The sequence below is a fragment of the Clinocottus analis genome, unplaced genomic scaffold (genome assembly GCF_023055335.1).
Source record: "Clinocottus analis isolate CAN_PGR_092001 unplaced genomic scaffold, fCliAna1.0.p SCAF_14, whole genome shotgun sequence".
NCBI lineage: Eukaryota > Metazoa > Chordata > Actinopteri > Perciformes > Cottidae > Clinocottus > Clinocottus analis.
The window spans coordinates 8339136-8354810 of NW_027175865.1; the positions used below are offsets into that span (position 1 = coordinate 8339136).

The following is a 15675-nucleotide window of genomic DNA, read 5'->3' on the forward strand; positions in this document are numbered from 1 at the left end:
AACTGCGATTATAAAAGAGGCAGAGACGGAGCCTCCCACAGTGTCTGAATCGGTCTTCTTCAGAGCAGGTGTGTGTGTGTTTATTCGTTGCATCCGGAGCGGCACCATGGAGTCTTTCAGCGACAGCAGACGTTATCAGCTCTGCTGAGGCCCCCTCGATGTGGGCCAAGTGAAAAAATAGAGCGAGCAATCAGTGTGGTCTCATGGTTCCTAGTGAGCTGTGAAGAAATGACAAGTAGAGTCACATTTCATTCGCCATGACACGTACAAACGAACACACACTTTCACACCATTTGTGTGTCTTTGCTGGCTGAAAATACATAATCTAATTATTCCTGGTAATCACCAGCCTCTCAAACTGACTCATTGTAGAGTGCTGTACTGTGTATATGGACACACGCACGCACACACACCACTGACCCTCCCCCACACACACACACACATGCGCACACTTACTCATACAAGTGCTCTCCAAACGGCACACTCTCACTTCAGCTTTGCACAGGATATTATGAAATCAGCACTGTTGCTGAAACTTAGTGAAGGTCGCTTGGAGTCCTCTCTCTCTCTCACTCACACACACACACACAGACACACACACACTTCACCTGGCACTTAAATACTCACACACACACACACATGCAGAGAGCTGAATCTCCGCTCAGTCCCAGTTCTCTGCTGCTTGAGCGAGGCGCCTGCTGGTGATCGGACTGTCGCCTGAAGCGAAGAGGCCAAACCGTTGATTCAATTTTACAGCCCAGTCACTCCTTCTGAAGCTCCGATTAGTCAGCCAAGGGAGGCGAGGGGGAGAGGACCAGAAGAAGAAGAGGAATAGTGATGGCTATGGCCGACATTGCAGAGGATGACCTGGATGAGGTGATGCGCGATGAGGCGGAGGACGTCTTCTTCCAGGACGGTAAGGCTTGCCAAGGGTCAGGTGTAGAGTCTGAACGCAGGCGAGGGCTTACAGGTGGGCCGCATGGCCTGAAACGGCAGCTTGAGGATCACAATGAGGTCACACAGGTTGGTTTGTCACACAGGCTGGTCTTGTGGTTGTGAGCAGGGTTAGGAAGAGGGCAAACGGGATGGTTAGAGTTTGGCCCAGAGGGATCTCTTCAGCTGTGTAGGTGGGCTGGTTTTCTGCATGGTTGAGTAGGCTCTGATATGCACTGATGGTTAAAAGGTTACCACCAAAAAATGTGTTTATTAAGGAGAAGAAAAGCGTCAGTATGCCAACCAGTAGTTTCATAACTGTTATAATTGGTCAATGTCATGAATCTTTGCCTTATGAGAGCTTCATTCTCTCTGTTCTTTTAAAGAGCTGTGTGTCGAGTTTGTTTATTGATTTTTCCACTTTCACCCTTTATAGAAAGCCGAGAGCAGCCATGCCCTTTGCAGTGTGGGTGTTCTTGTATAACAGGCAGATGTTTTTAAGCAAGCATTATGCACCACAGTGGGGTTTTTTTAATGTCAAAACCAGCTGTAATCATAACCTACATTCAGTTGTATCCTGGGAGAGTGATGAGCAGTAGAGTTACTGCACGACCAGACTGATCATTCAGAGGGAGATGCAACAGGGGAAATGCTGTCGATGTTGGACTGATTTTTTGATGTATTGACTTATCAATGTTTTTTAAACAATTTCAAAATGATTTCTGACCCGGATTGTGGCTGAAGCGTTATGCATAATGATGCTTCACATATCATAATATCCCTCTGTGTATCATAAAGTACAATGTGTTTTCTGTTTAAAAGTGAACCTCACCACTGGCACGCGCACATCGGTTGCAAAATGGCCGATTTAAACATATTTCAAGCCAATTTCTCAACACAAAAACATGCTCGGCGCAAATGAACTGAGGTGTTTAATTGCACACCAACTGTTTGCACTGAGCACATTGACACTATAGATTTGAAGACATCTTAAGCTCTATACAAGCACAGAGTGCTCTGGTGCAGCTTCACTGATGATGAATGAACAGTGAGCAGGAAGATATTCCCAGTTATTGCATCACTTGGTGTGTAAAGTATGTTAATGCCTCCACTGACCCACTTCTGACTGAAATACACCGATGGTAATGTGACGTTCCCTTTGAACAACACAGCCAGGAGGTTCGCATGCAGCCAGCTGACTCTCTGCAACCAACCATCCAATCACAGCGCACGTTCATGTGGAGGCTGGCCAGCAGGCATCAGTGTGTTTATTCACAGACGCAGCTCAAGGTTGCAGAAAATGGATCACTTATATTTTCTGTTCTAATTAGCTCTTTGAGTTAGTGATGGAAATTACGCTGTGTGTTTTGTGTTGAATATTCAAGTTTCATTCTCATTGATGCCAAATGTAAATTTGTTACCACTGGCCTATTTTCCTTGAGAATCATTAGCAGTGGGTTTGCAAATCTTTGAGATGTTTTTTAGCAACAAAAATAGAATTCAATGTTGAATGAACTTTGCTTGAAGAGTGTGATGTGTGAATTGGCAACAGGCTTGTGTGATATTGTTTTCAACCTGGGGCTCTGAACTGGGAAACACAGGCAGGAAATTCATAAATGTACGAATATCTTTGTCAAATATTCCTCGAATTGTTTCATATTTCTGCAGCCGAAGTATGTTGCTGATAAGGATCTACAGCATGCAACTTAGACACATCTCTGCTGGCTAATATGCTCATCATGCCAATGCTAACATGTTTGTTTAGCTAGTATAATGTTTACGGTAATGTTATATGTTCACGGTCTTATTTTATTTAGCTTGTTCGCATGCTATAAAGTGCAACTAGGGCTGAAAGGAATGTTGTTAGTTTAGGTAGGTATTTAGTTTTTAGTTATACCTTATTAGTGATAAAATATTGGACACACTGATATGTTGACCCGCCGATGGCACCAGAAGGAAAGCTAAGGGATCGGTAGAGCATTACCATTCATTCTGATATGGACAAAATGTCAAGACTACCAAAGTGATTTGCTACTATAAATGCAAAATGTTGTGCCCACCTATAAAATTAAGAAAAGTTATTTCACTGGATAAATGAAATTCTGTTTTGAGTGCAAGATGAAAAATCTGTGTCTCACCATTGACACCATCAATGTGCAGACATCCAATATCCATCCAATAGTTGCTGAGATATTTTGTTTTAGGACTAAAGTAGAGGACCGGCAAACATCGCCATTTCTATAGAACCACACAGACAGGTTTGTGAACCACTGACCTTATGTCATGTGATAATGTTGTAAAATAAAAACATAAAATAGCTGTAAAATGCATGAACTCAAATAGAGGAACAACAGGTAATGAAGCGAGTAACAGACATCACACTAAATTCGGCACTGACCTCAGAGCAACTGTCATAAAGTGGGAGTATGTAAGATGTCTTTGCTCTGCCTCCCAGAGACAAAAGGTTGTAGATGTCATGCTCACTTTTGCTTGTTGTTCTTTTGCTGCAGCAAACTGAATTATGGAGCACTACTATTGCCCGACAGCAGAGATGCCAGAGTGCCTGAACAAGCTGATACAAGCGCACTAACTCCCTCTCTTTTCCTCCTTCTCCTCCTTCCTCCCACACAGCGAGTCCAGTTCAGGTCTCGTGAGTTAGCAGAAAGACAATTAACTTTGTTGTTCTTAAGTGGCCTGCACAAGTGATTTAGGAAAATTTTAGGAGTTTTGTTTTGGGCACAAACACAATTTACAAGTGTCCAGGAGTCATGTGCAATGAGTCTGAGCATAGGTTTCTCAGTGATGGATTGTATATTTCTTTACTTTGAAGCAATTTGAGTTTAAAAAACCTTCACAAACTACACTTCACAATTAGGTCCAGTAACATTAAAAGGGACTCGCGGTCGACAGATTGTTTAGGACAAGTTGACTGTATTGTACCGTCTAATTAGTGGTACACATTTGGTACCACAGGAGTCTGATTACACTAGGTAGTCAGTAAATAGTAGGTAGTGTGATTTGTGTCTGGATTAAAGAGGCTGTCCACCAAGAATACAGAATAAAACAATAATTTTCTGTTGAAAAAGCAGCCAACACGCAATGGTCTCTTGCTGTATGCTGAAGTCTGCCCCTGATGATCGCCCCCGCAAAATCACCTCTGCGACTCCTGACTTAAACGACTCCATTCAGATGTTACAGGAACTACAGGCACAGCTATTAAGTGGTTTTACATACACATTAGCACAAACACAACTCTGCTTTCTTCCCTTTTTCATCACACTTTACCACACATACACAGCAGCCATTTCTCAGAAAAAAAACAGCCACACAAAATGAAAACAGATATCAGTAAAAAATGCACAGCAGCTTTATTGAGACCAAAATAAACACAATGGCCTCTTTAACTCCTTCTCCCTACTTATGAGTTAATCAAAGGGCCTGATTTTGTGCTGCCCCTCTACTCATGTGGCTGGCAGCAGAGTGCCAAACAGTGCGAGCAAAGTACACCAGAATAGTGTGTCTCGAAGGAAAGGAAAGCCATGGCTGTGGGGCTTCAATGGCAATAAAAATAAAGTTAAAGTAGAGTATCAGATCGATGGTTAGAATGGTGTTTGGTCTCTAAACAGACTTCTGTTTGATTAACTAGGTCAGAAAGCAGGACAAAGCTACTCTCAGTTACAAGTGAGAAGCTCCTGGAAAGCACCCTGAATTACATTCACGCTCAAGAACCACATCGTAAATAACTCCTCCTTGACTTTAAATGTATGTAGCTCCTTGGCATTTGTATGTGTGTTAAACTGAACTAATTCCCTGTCAATTAATACAATTATGACTAAGTAAAGAGTTTATCCGCCCTGATGCAGGAATGTTTCGTATTGTTCTTGGTTCTTGTGCAATAGGATGCGTCTCCACTCCTCCACTGACTACCAATGGCAGAGCAAAACCACTAATTACTTGGCTTAACGGCTTTTGTTTGTTTGTTTGTTTTAATCTGTTTTTTTTTAAACCTTTTCTGGCTCAATGATGTGTCAATCACTCAGACCTAATGAGAGTTTTCCTACTACCAACTAGTTTAGATAATGAATTAAATAAATCCTACGGGGAGTGGTGTGAATGGGACCTGGAAGGGGTTAAAGCATTGCTGTTGTGTTTTCACCCCTACTCTTTAAGCCTTTGTTTAGACTTTGCCAACAGGCTTCTCTTTAATGTCTCACCTGAACAACACCTGAGATTTAAAGAAGGAACAAGTGCAGCAGTAGAGGCATGACACAACATGCAGGTCTATTTTAAAGAAGGAATGTCCAAAACACCAAATTTCTCATTTCCTCAGAAGGTTTAAGGAGCTTTCCTTGGAACAAGTGATAGGTCAGCATTCCTCCGGTAATCCAGTAAAAAAAAAGGAAAAAAATACAAAGAAAAGGTATCTATAGGCTTAAATTGAGCCACACACATTAACCCAATAATTCCCAAAGATTGGGTCTGGACCCGCAGGTGTTATTTGTGTCGCCAAATCAATTAGCAGAATTTCTTCCATAGTCTTTTATTGAACATATTTATTTCAGCATTACGCTTTGAGCCACATAAGCCTGAATGTTAAGAATTATTTAAATGTCTTTCATGAAAAATGAATGATATCGTGGAGCTATTTCTAAATTACTACTGGTACCACATGCTGCTTGGTGACCAACCTGTTTCGTTTGAACTGCTTTTACATTAAAGCCACGGAGCTTGAAATTAGCTGTTAGCTGTTAGCTAAATTCATAAGTATCATCAACAGTTAGCCTTCACCGACAACTGAAATCTAACTGACTATTGTGATGTCATAAGAGGAAGCGTCATTAATGGGAGGTACATCCCCTCCCAGTGGTTGCTGCAGGGACTACAATTTCGGATGACATCGAGGTAATTAACTACAAATCCCAGTCAGCTGTGCAGCCAGGCCCAAGACTGCTGCCCAGCTGTAAGGCATGAGGCGGATTACCCTGGAGAGAGCTGGTGTGAGGCAGAATCAAGGACAGGAGTAGAGGAGAAGAAGGAGTGTTGGAGATTACTTTAAAGAAGTAAACAACCTTTTGGTTGGATTTAAGTTTACCTTTTTGCAGAGAATCTAAATACAGACCTTTGAGTTAAGAAACCCGCTGCTTGTCGTCTCTCGTACCCCCACGCCTAACCTCACGATCCCGACCTCTCAAGACATCACAGTATCTTATGATAAAATGCTCATTCTATAGAAACATAATTCAATCGATTGTGTAATAAAGCCAGAGGTTTGTTCATTACAGCCTCATAATCACATCTGGATTCAATTTAATGGAGGCATGACTATATTGTAGCTGTATCTGACCTTAAAGTATTCTCTTGGAGGAGATCTCATTATGTTATCGTGCTGATGACATGAAATCAATCTCTTTCTACAGTGCAGGCTTTCAACTCTTGGCCAGAGGGTGAACCAGAGGACACACCCCACCACACACACACTCAACAAGACATTAGCTTGATATACAGAGCGTGTGGAGAAGGCTGCAAGACTAGAAGCCAGGTCAGATTTCACAAATCCATTTCTCCCTGTGTCTTGTCTGTACTTGCCCTGTGAGGCGAACCCCAGGAAACTGTATCCTCCTCTGAGCTCACATGGTGCCCAGCGAGGCTCAGGATCACAGAGCAGAGGAGGGCAGAGATACATCTGAGAACCATCTGATCTGACAGTTCAGTATTTAGATAGAGAGATACAAGAAAGCAATGCACATGCTGGTATTATAGTTATTAGAGGCATCCAACCTGCATTCTTCATGGGTTTGCATCTTGAGAATATTTGATAATGATGTTTAATAACGTAAACTGAAAAGATTTTAAACATTTCACAAAAAATAGAGAGGATACATTTCAAATAACATGCTATGCCATTTATATTAGACAAAATGACTAAATAATGTGGTTTAGGTTTAAATTTCTACACGCTGTTAACATTTCTCATTTTAAATGAATCAAACAAAGCCATGACTATTTACAAAGGAGTTACAGCTAATTTATTGTTTGGCCCCGTAAATGGTGATCTTTTATTAGAATATCTTTTAGTCGAATCACTAGTTTGAAACTAGTTGCTACTTACTAAGAATTTATAAGAAAACTGTTTAGTGTTGGGTTTACACACAGCTGGTGCAATTTAGTCCAGATTAGAATAAATTCCAAAAATTAGAGCAGTGGCAACCTCATGGCAACAATATAGACGAGCATAAGAGGGTTGCTTTACTGTCCTGTAAGGCTTGTCTGGTCAAGGTGTGCCAACTTTAAAACACACTAAAAAACAAATAGTCATTACAATGTAGAACTATTTCCTTGTAATAAAATATTATTTGGCAAAGTGACTTGCTTGACTTTAAACAGTTTAAATTAGTTTTGTTGTTCCATCTTTACTCTCTTTAATACTTCAAGATCAAATTTAGATTCAGCAATTCAAAACCTTTCTATCCAATAATTGTTTTTCAGGAGCTAACCCTTATATATCTTTAACACAAACCTCCTTTTATTACACAAGGACTATATTAGCTAATTAAAATGCCATGCAACCTTAATGCACTCTCCAGGCAGCAGAGCAGTGGTTTCAGTCCTTTAGTTTTGCAGTCTGGCAAGAAAATAATTAAATTAATGTTCATTGCTGTCTGTGAACATTTTGTCAAATTTAGTGGGTGATAATTTGATTTAGTGTAAGTGCATATCTGATCTGCTGGAGAGAGCAGGAGAGGCTGCGTTGGAGCCAAAGGGGTCACTGCTGGAGGTTGGAGAATGATTTAAAACTGACTTGATCTCGTACTTACCCGACTACATAACACACATGCACACACATTGACCGATCCGCTCCTCTGCAGCTTCAACATGCACACACTGACTGTCCACCCACACATACACTTAAACTGTCTGGCCATGGATGTCGCGTCTGCCCACAGCAATACAGCACACTGAAGAACACGACAGTACGGGAGCTTGTGCGTCAGCGGCCCCTCAGTGTTGGTAATAGCTCTGACCCGAGGGGACCTACACTGGAGCTGCAACATTTCCACTCTGCATCGCCTCTTCCTGCTTCTGACAGTTGGCTCCACTGACCTACTTTTGCTAAGGGACTCAAATTATCTTATTTTCTGCAGTTTTCACTGACAGGAGAAAGAGTAATAAGGAAGGCTAAAAGAGCATTTTGGGACTGAGGGTGAATATTAATGGTGCAACAATCCAGTAAGCCAGATGATGCAGGAGTCAAAATCGTCTTTTTTTTTGTCTCGGCCATAAGTGCAACCTTGTCTTGGTCACAGATGTTTACATGTGGCTTAAATCTAAGATGGCATTTTCACTGTGCCGCTAACCTTTCCATGTGGTTACTATGACAATCTGTGCTGTGGGCAACGCTGGGCGTGCAGGTTTACACTTCGTGGTCTGGAACCTTTTTCACAATGAGGTAATCCTGTTAACATGAAATGTAACAGACCACCCATGACTCTTCACAGAGGGTAACCTGGTTGAAGTGGAGAGATAGAGTTTTGCTCCTTATTGGGCGCCTGTGTATTTTTATTTTTTTGTAAATTATGAAATTTCCTGATTAATGATTGCTTTTGTAAAAAGGCTTGTGCTCGCTGTCAGTGAAACTTTTGATTGACACAACACCTGACGGGAAGATGCTTTTATGGAAAAGGGATAGACACAACTTTAGTGTGTATCTATTGTTGTGTTGCTGACCACTTGATGACTGAAGTCCAAGAGTCTCACTCCTTTTATAAATCCTGAGAATATAAATCTTGCTCTTTCTTCAGCTGCTGGTTTCTAACTTTGTCTGTCGAGTCTTTTGTTAGGCAAGTAGCAATGTGTTTATCAGCGCTTGAATTGCTGAAATCAGTTGCTGACTGAAAAGGGGGCTGATCAGAGAAGTTTGCACATGCACCTAAAAAAAGCACAGAAAAAATAGTTTAAGAAGACTAAAAAGTTCTGTGGAGCCAATGGAGGGCCGCAGAGTAGTCTGATTAATCTCAATGGGTTTCTTACGATGAGCAACCCAATTTACCTATTTTACCTAAAGACATTTAATCCATGTCTCATATAAAAAAGTACTTCAGCTTCAAAATATAAGTAGTCAGACAAAAAAACCTATTCAGAAGTTGCACTGAGATGATATTGTCGGCCTGCAGTCTACAGGCCTATGACGCGTCTCCAAGCGCCTCGGGGCCGAAGCTACCTGCAACTTGTCATTACAGATCAAAGGAGCCGTGCATACAACCTGTTATTGGTTCAACGCTGAAGAGACACGCAGTATGTTATGCAACTTTCTACAGACATACCAAGCTGTACATTTATAATTTTGAAGAAGCCATGCAGGAGACACCTGCGTAACCAGAGCCGCACACAGACATACACCATGTTGCATGTGTCTCTGCAGTAAACAAAACCCAATGCTGAGTTGACAGTCAGAATTTAGATTCAAGTTTGGCATTTACATCTAAGGAAGTCCGACAATTACTTAATCTACACAGAGCTAGTAACCGGAGAAGAGGCAACATTTTCCTCTGACATTTTAGTGCCTCACACTCTCACTCTGACACACACCGTCAGCTGTGCCCGTACATCCCTTTGCCTTGACCTTCCTGCCCTCTGGTCATGTGGCCTCTCTGACTCATCCTGGTTAAGTGGTTAGAATTTGTCAGACGGAGACGAAGGAAGTGTTAAGACAAAGAAGAGCCGTAAGATCAATATCATACATACAGGACATAAATGCTTGACTGAATAACACAGTGAAGATTTGTTGGTAGAGCGAGTGGCGTTGTTTCAATCCACGCTGCATGCGGCGCAGGAGACCGATGGTGGTGAGCAACAGCAGTTGTAGCTGGTACGGAAGGAAAGGAACGTCTCCGCTATAGGAGGTCAGTGGGGGTTGGTCTCCTTCATACCTGCTGTGTATGAATCTGTTTATGAATGGACACACAAACTTGGATATCTACTGTTTATATACGTACACAATGATCGTCAGTTATGGTTAATGTAGTGAGAGAACATATCGGTAAAGTCTTGAGACCAAAATGAATGTATTCTAGCTTTAAAAGTATGTTTTAAGTGCAATTTGCTATGGATTGTTTCATCTACACTGTTTTCACAAATGTTTCTAATAAGAAAACAGAATATCAAACACTAATTCTTATAAAATTGAGTTTTACGATATAGATATTTAGATGTGTGACTTTAAGAATCACTATAGACTGAAAAAAAATAAAGCTGGACAATTAAATTTGGTTCTAATCTTGAGTTCATAAACTACACTGTGTTACTTTGTTGTTGACATTATATCTGAGCCAAAGTGAAATTTCTGCTTGCTGAGAAAATTCTTGAAAGGATTAGAGCCGATTAGCCCGTTAAATTACCTGTTGCTGCGCTTTTGATTGGCAACCACTATAAATATCTGGTTATGTATCTTTGTGCATGTGTGAGTGTGTATGGTTTTCTCTTTGTGTGTGTGTGTGTGTGTGTGTGTGCGTGCTGGTTCTTCAGTAAATATAGCCGCTAGTCGGGGGCTGTTGATGACAGCCATAATTACAGGCTGAGCTGTTTAGCAGCTGAGAGTCTAGGAGGAAGAGAGAGGGGTGTGTCTGGGTGTGTGCGCAAATGTGTGTGTGTGTGTGTGTGTGTTTGTGTGTGTGAGTGAGTGTGAGTGAGTGCCAGCTGAGGGGCTTATGGGAAACCATACAGAGTTCCTCGAATGTGTTCTACACATCATTTCATAGCGTACACAGGAATGTAGGTGTGGTTTTACATGTTTTCCAGAGTAATGTTTAACATAACGTTTAAAGTAGAGTCCCCAAAGAACATTTAACTTGGGACCAATCATCCCAGTTGGAGAGAAACTAGGACAGAAAATGACTATATGAGGTCAATTTGGTGGAGATGTGTGAGAAAGCTCACTAAAAGCAGAACAAGTGGAACTCCTGCATTTAAGGGGCTATGAAGAAGGAATAAGTTAATAGACGTATTACTTCCAGCCCGTCTTGACAGAAGAGATATTGTATCCCAATAGAATGGTAATGATTAAATAAAGTAAAACGAATGAATCGACTAAAGTGTAAAGACAACATGTTGTGGTTTTACGCGTGGTTATGTGCAGGATTGTTTGTTTGACTTGTGACTTCCTCGAGTCTTGTCATTTATATAAGGTTGCCAGGAAACCAAAGGAGACCCAAGGGAATGAGGATGTGTCGGTCCAAGAAATAAATCAAACCAATCAAATAAATGGATTTAAAGGTACCATATTGTGAAAAGTGAGATTTTCATGTCCTATGCAAATACTGTGAAACTGTCTCAATCCACGGAGATACTAAACACACAGACCGTGCTCATGAACTGTCTTTAAACGAGACACCAGGAATTTTATAGTTTATATGTCACAACTATACAATATATTTACTGTTTCACAGTTTAAAATATATTCTTGAATACATTTTAATATCATTGCAGTTCTGTTGTATGCTAAAACAGATATTTTTAGACAGTGGGAAATAAATATATATTCCCATTTAAGTCGCTTTTCTTACTGATCCAAACTAACAACCCTTTGAGGAAAGCTTTCTCTGTGCTGTTTTTTAAAGGTTACAGGATCCTCCTTTTGGCACTTTGTCAACAATTATTAGTTCCCTCAAAATTGAAACCACAAAGCTACTTTTCTTGCCAAATCTGTACTTGCATATGAAGACGGACCAGTGGTGAAACATCCGTAAACCAACGAGTCATTATGAAATCCGTTTCTTTACTAATTTCAAACTGATGGATCAAAATGGACAAACCATTTTCTGCTTCCTTTGCTTCTTGGAAGTGCAAGCTGAATTGGATTTGTATGGACTCAGCGGAAATGCATTTCCACGTATGGAGGGCAATTATGCTGGCAGGAGCACCCCAAGACAAGTCACTCTACATAAAACCAAGTATCCCCACAGAAATTTGTTTTCCCGCAGCACTCAAATAGCAGCACCTGAGTTTCCAGCTGTTTGCAGCTCCATAAAGATGGAGATGTTGGTGCTTTTCTATTTCCCTTCCATGTAATTCTATTTGTCCAGGGATGAGCAATCCTTGTAAGCCCACTTGAAACCAACGGATTGGAGACCTCATTTTGAAAAAGACCCTGTTGTTAAACTGTAATCACACATAATCATCACTATCATTTTCACAACCTGTCAATACAGTTACGAGGACAAATAAAACATATTTTATGCACTAGTAAAACACAGCAGAAAGAGTCAGATCCTACTGTACCACTGCAAACGTCTGGTTTGATGTCCAAGTGAGCTCTAAGTTTAAACCCACATGGCTGAGATGGTATCAGCTCTCACTCCCAAAATGGCCCTGATACTGTCCAGAGTACAAGGGCAAAGATAAATGTTTGAGACAGATCATAAGGTGACAGCTGGCTAAATGAGGCGTGGATTCATCCTGCAGGCTGGACTGGTGTGCAAAAGGAGAGAGGGAGGGAAGGGATCAGCTCATGCCTGTAGCAATACTACACAGACTCCAATGTTACTGTACGTGTGGATTTAAGTTCCCTGTCATGCAGTTTACACTCACTTACTCACTTACAGTTGATTTAACGGCCTGCAAATGAGCTTTTCACACCAATCACAGTGATTGGCAGTTTCTTTACACAAATTGACAAATTATTTTTTAAATTATAATTTATATTTGAAAAAAAGGTTTCCATGAGACACACAGACGAGTCAGTCTATGATCTCCAGACAGACAAAGAGAAAGAGACAGACTGCAAATTTGATTCATGCTCCCCCCCTTCTCCTCCCCCGGCTCACAACCGCTTGGCCCCGCCCTCTTTATGACATCACCGCTTCTGATTGGCTCGCCGTCATTCAGGCGGAGCGCTGCAAACACAAACTGGAATGTGTGTGAGGGGGTTCAGTGTTTGCTCTGGACGGCGGCTGCACCGACTCTGACCGGGGAACAAACCACCATCCATCGCTCATCCGGGCGGCTGGTTCGTTCTCGTGGGAGATTTACTTTTCTGTCATCTTCTTCACGAGCAGCAGCAACACATCTGCGTTGAAAGAAACAACGCACTTTCTCTTTTTTCTTTTTTTTTTGTATTTACGCATGGATGGAGAGCCGCAGGTAAACGGCCAGAGACGCCACTGACGAGCCACTCGTGAAGTTTTGCAGAGGTAAGTTGAGTCCTCGCCCAGTGCAACTTCAAGCAGGCTAATAAACACGAGCTGGTGGGGTGCTCATCAGAAACAACAGCTTACTCTGAAATGTGGGGGCACGTTCTCCGGGGCAGTGGGTTAGTGGAGCACCGCGATGCATGAGCGGAGTTCACCAGAGATGCACCTCGTTGGAGGATCAACCCACAAATAACAGCGATTTGTAAGTCAATTATCTGTACATGAATATCTGGATAGTGCAAGTGATTAGACTATTCATATATATTGTTTTGGCGATTGCTTTTCGGAAGAAAAAAAATCAATCATGATATTACTGACCAAATATTGTTAGGTTGACCAATCTGTTTTTCCACAAAGTATTTACACAATGATACTTTTGATAAATAATCATCGGTAATGTTGATGAAATAGCGAAGTGTGTAAAGACAAATACTGGAACAGCGAGAACATTCCGGTTAAGTTAAAAAAATAAATGTAAAAAAAAAATCTTCACTTTCCGGCAATTCAGCCTTTTATACCAGGAAAAGACACAAGCTGGTTCCATACCCAAATATCAATATAATATCGACATTTTCCCCACTTTAAATTGTTTGTTGCATTTAATTGACTGGTTTGGAGCATTTCCAGCCCTCTAAATGGACTGTGGTGTTTTTTTCGCGTGCTCTGTCGTCACTCCTTTTGACAGATCATGTGTTTAAAAAACAGCGTCAGGCCCTGAACTTGGTTTGTGTTTCCTGGAGACACAATAAACAAGTTTAAATTGGGTGGAAATAATATGAATCTTGTTCACGTATGTATCTGTGGTTGTGTACTTTCCTGATGAGAGGGACACACATACTTGTGATGTGCATGTGAAACATGAGAGAATTAGGTCAGGGATTTAAAACATGTCCTTCCAGGTTTGTTGAGGATGGAGGTCAAAGGGTATCAGTCTTTTGTCTTGCATTGTGCACTGACACCACCCACAGTGGGTCTGCCTGCTGAACCAGAGCAGCAGCAGTACTGTTTGCAAAGTAAGCAGCCTTGGCTTTTCTGTCAGGAGATCTTTGCAGTTGTTAGAAGATTTTTACCTGCCAGATGGTCTGCAAATAGCTCTTTTTTTCCTTCGCTTTCATGGGCTGTCAAAACACCCCATGGACAAGTGTGAATTCCTTGATATCTTAAAATCCCCTCCTTTCTAAAAGTGTGCCAACTGAGCCGACGTTATCTTTTCAGCTGCATGTCCTCTCAAGTTGATCAAAAGGAACAATTTTTCCAGCTATCGCAAGTCCACGATTCTCAGCCTGCTGCAATACACTTGGAAATAAAAACAAAACAACAAGAAAATCTTCCACCCAAATAAGCATCCAGCTTGCAGCGAGGATTTTCCCCAGCTGCGCATGCTGTTTCTGAGAAAAGGGCTAAATGCTCTTTCAGAGCAGCGCCAGGCTGACTTTGATATGGTTAAGTGGAAGTGTTTTGCTTCCCTGCCAGCCTGTTCGGGCCATGGCTAAGCTGTTTGAAAAGGGCTGGAGACGAAGGGGTGGCATGCCTGTGCCAAGCCGAGATGGGCTGCAGGGATGCAAGAGCAGCGTCTGTTCCCAGACTCCGCTCACCTTCCCTCTACTTTACCCCAGCCGGCTTTTCATTCCCCGCATCTGCTCCCTCAGTCTCTGCCTTCTTTCTTCTCCCTCTTCTTTTCACTCGCTCTCCGTCTTTCACTTTTTCTGTCTCCACTCATGCGGAGACAAGCACTCACTCACACACACACACACACGCACGCACGCACATACACACACTCATTTCCTCTGCTTTCTCTCTAAAGTCTCATTAAAGGAATTATGACTGTGTGGTTTGGAAGAAATTCAGCGGCTCGGCCGTTTTGTTGGTTCTTTTTCCTCAAACTGCTAAAACACAACACTGCGAATGTGATTCTAACAAATGTGGGCATCACCTCAACCAGTATTATTTTTATTGATAAATTTGCCAATTTTGAATTTGAACTTTGTATGGTGAATTAACCAGTCATCTAAGTTCCATTAAGTTCAACGTTTCTGTTGTGGAGCACCTGATCTACCAACTGAAACAAAAGCATCAGAGCAGATTGATACCGAATTTGCAGTTGCTCAGTTTTTACCTCACGGCAACAATATTGAGAAGCATCAGCTCACACTTTGGTCCAGGCTGAAATACCACAACAACAACTGGAATGATTTAAACATTTTTATAGATATGTGTGATCTTTTGGATGATAAATCCTAATAATTTAGGTGATCCTTAGATTTTTGATGCGTCATTACTCTAGAGTTACCTCATTGGCTGTTTCACACTGCTTATTCATTACAAGCAGATTATGAAAGCTATGTAAACAGCAGAGAAGGCGCGTGTGCGTGCGACTAGCTGTGCACAGCACGTGTTGCATACACATACATATGTCTTTCCATCTGTGATTATATGTGTGGTTTTAGGGAGAAACGTAGGCCTTACATTCTTACAGGAGGAGTGCCTCAAGTTTTCACAGCTGATAGCGGTTTCATAAGGCGTGTAGGCTGCTGAATGTTTGTTAAATATTTCACTG

General features: G+C 41.5%; 2 protein-coding genes across 4 annotated transcripts in view; both read left to right on the plus strand.

Annotated features, from left to right (window-relative positions):
- Positions 1-11156, plus strand: part of si:dkeyp-120h9.1 (Y+L amino acid transporter 2-like) — a 37570-nt gene extending 26414 nt beyond the window's left edge. The window contains exon 14 of the transcript XR_011077423.1: positions 11115-11156. The gene's annotated coding sequence lies outside the window, so the exon portion shown is untranslated. The remainder of the gene's footprint in view (positions 1-11114) is intronic.
- The window catches only part of ripor2 (RHO family interacting cell polarization regulator 2), a 53629-nt gene that overhangs the window by 3802 nt on the left and 34152 nt on the right, over positions 1-15675 (plus strand). Inside the window, exon 1 of one of the 3 annotated variants that reach the window (XM_068575562.1) lies at positions 491-916. The exons of 1 other annotated variant lie outside the window; for it this stretch is intronic. In XM_068575562.1, the coding sequence (XP_068431663.1) occupies positions 838-916 (79 nt within the window). In that variant the 5' untranslated portion in view covers positions 491-837. Of the gene's footprint in view, positions 1-490; positions 917-12889; positions 13119-15675 lie in introns of those variants that run through there. One more of the 3 variants, XM_068575564.1, reaches the window with a different exon arrangement.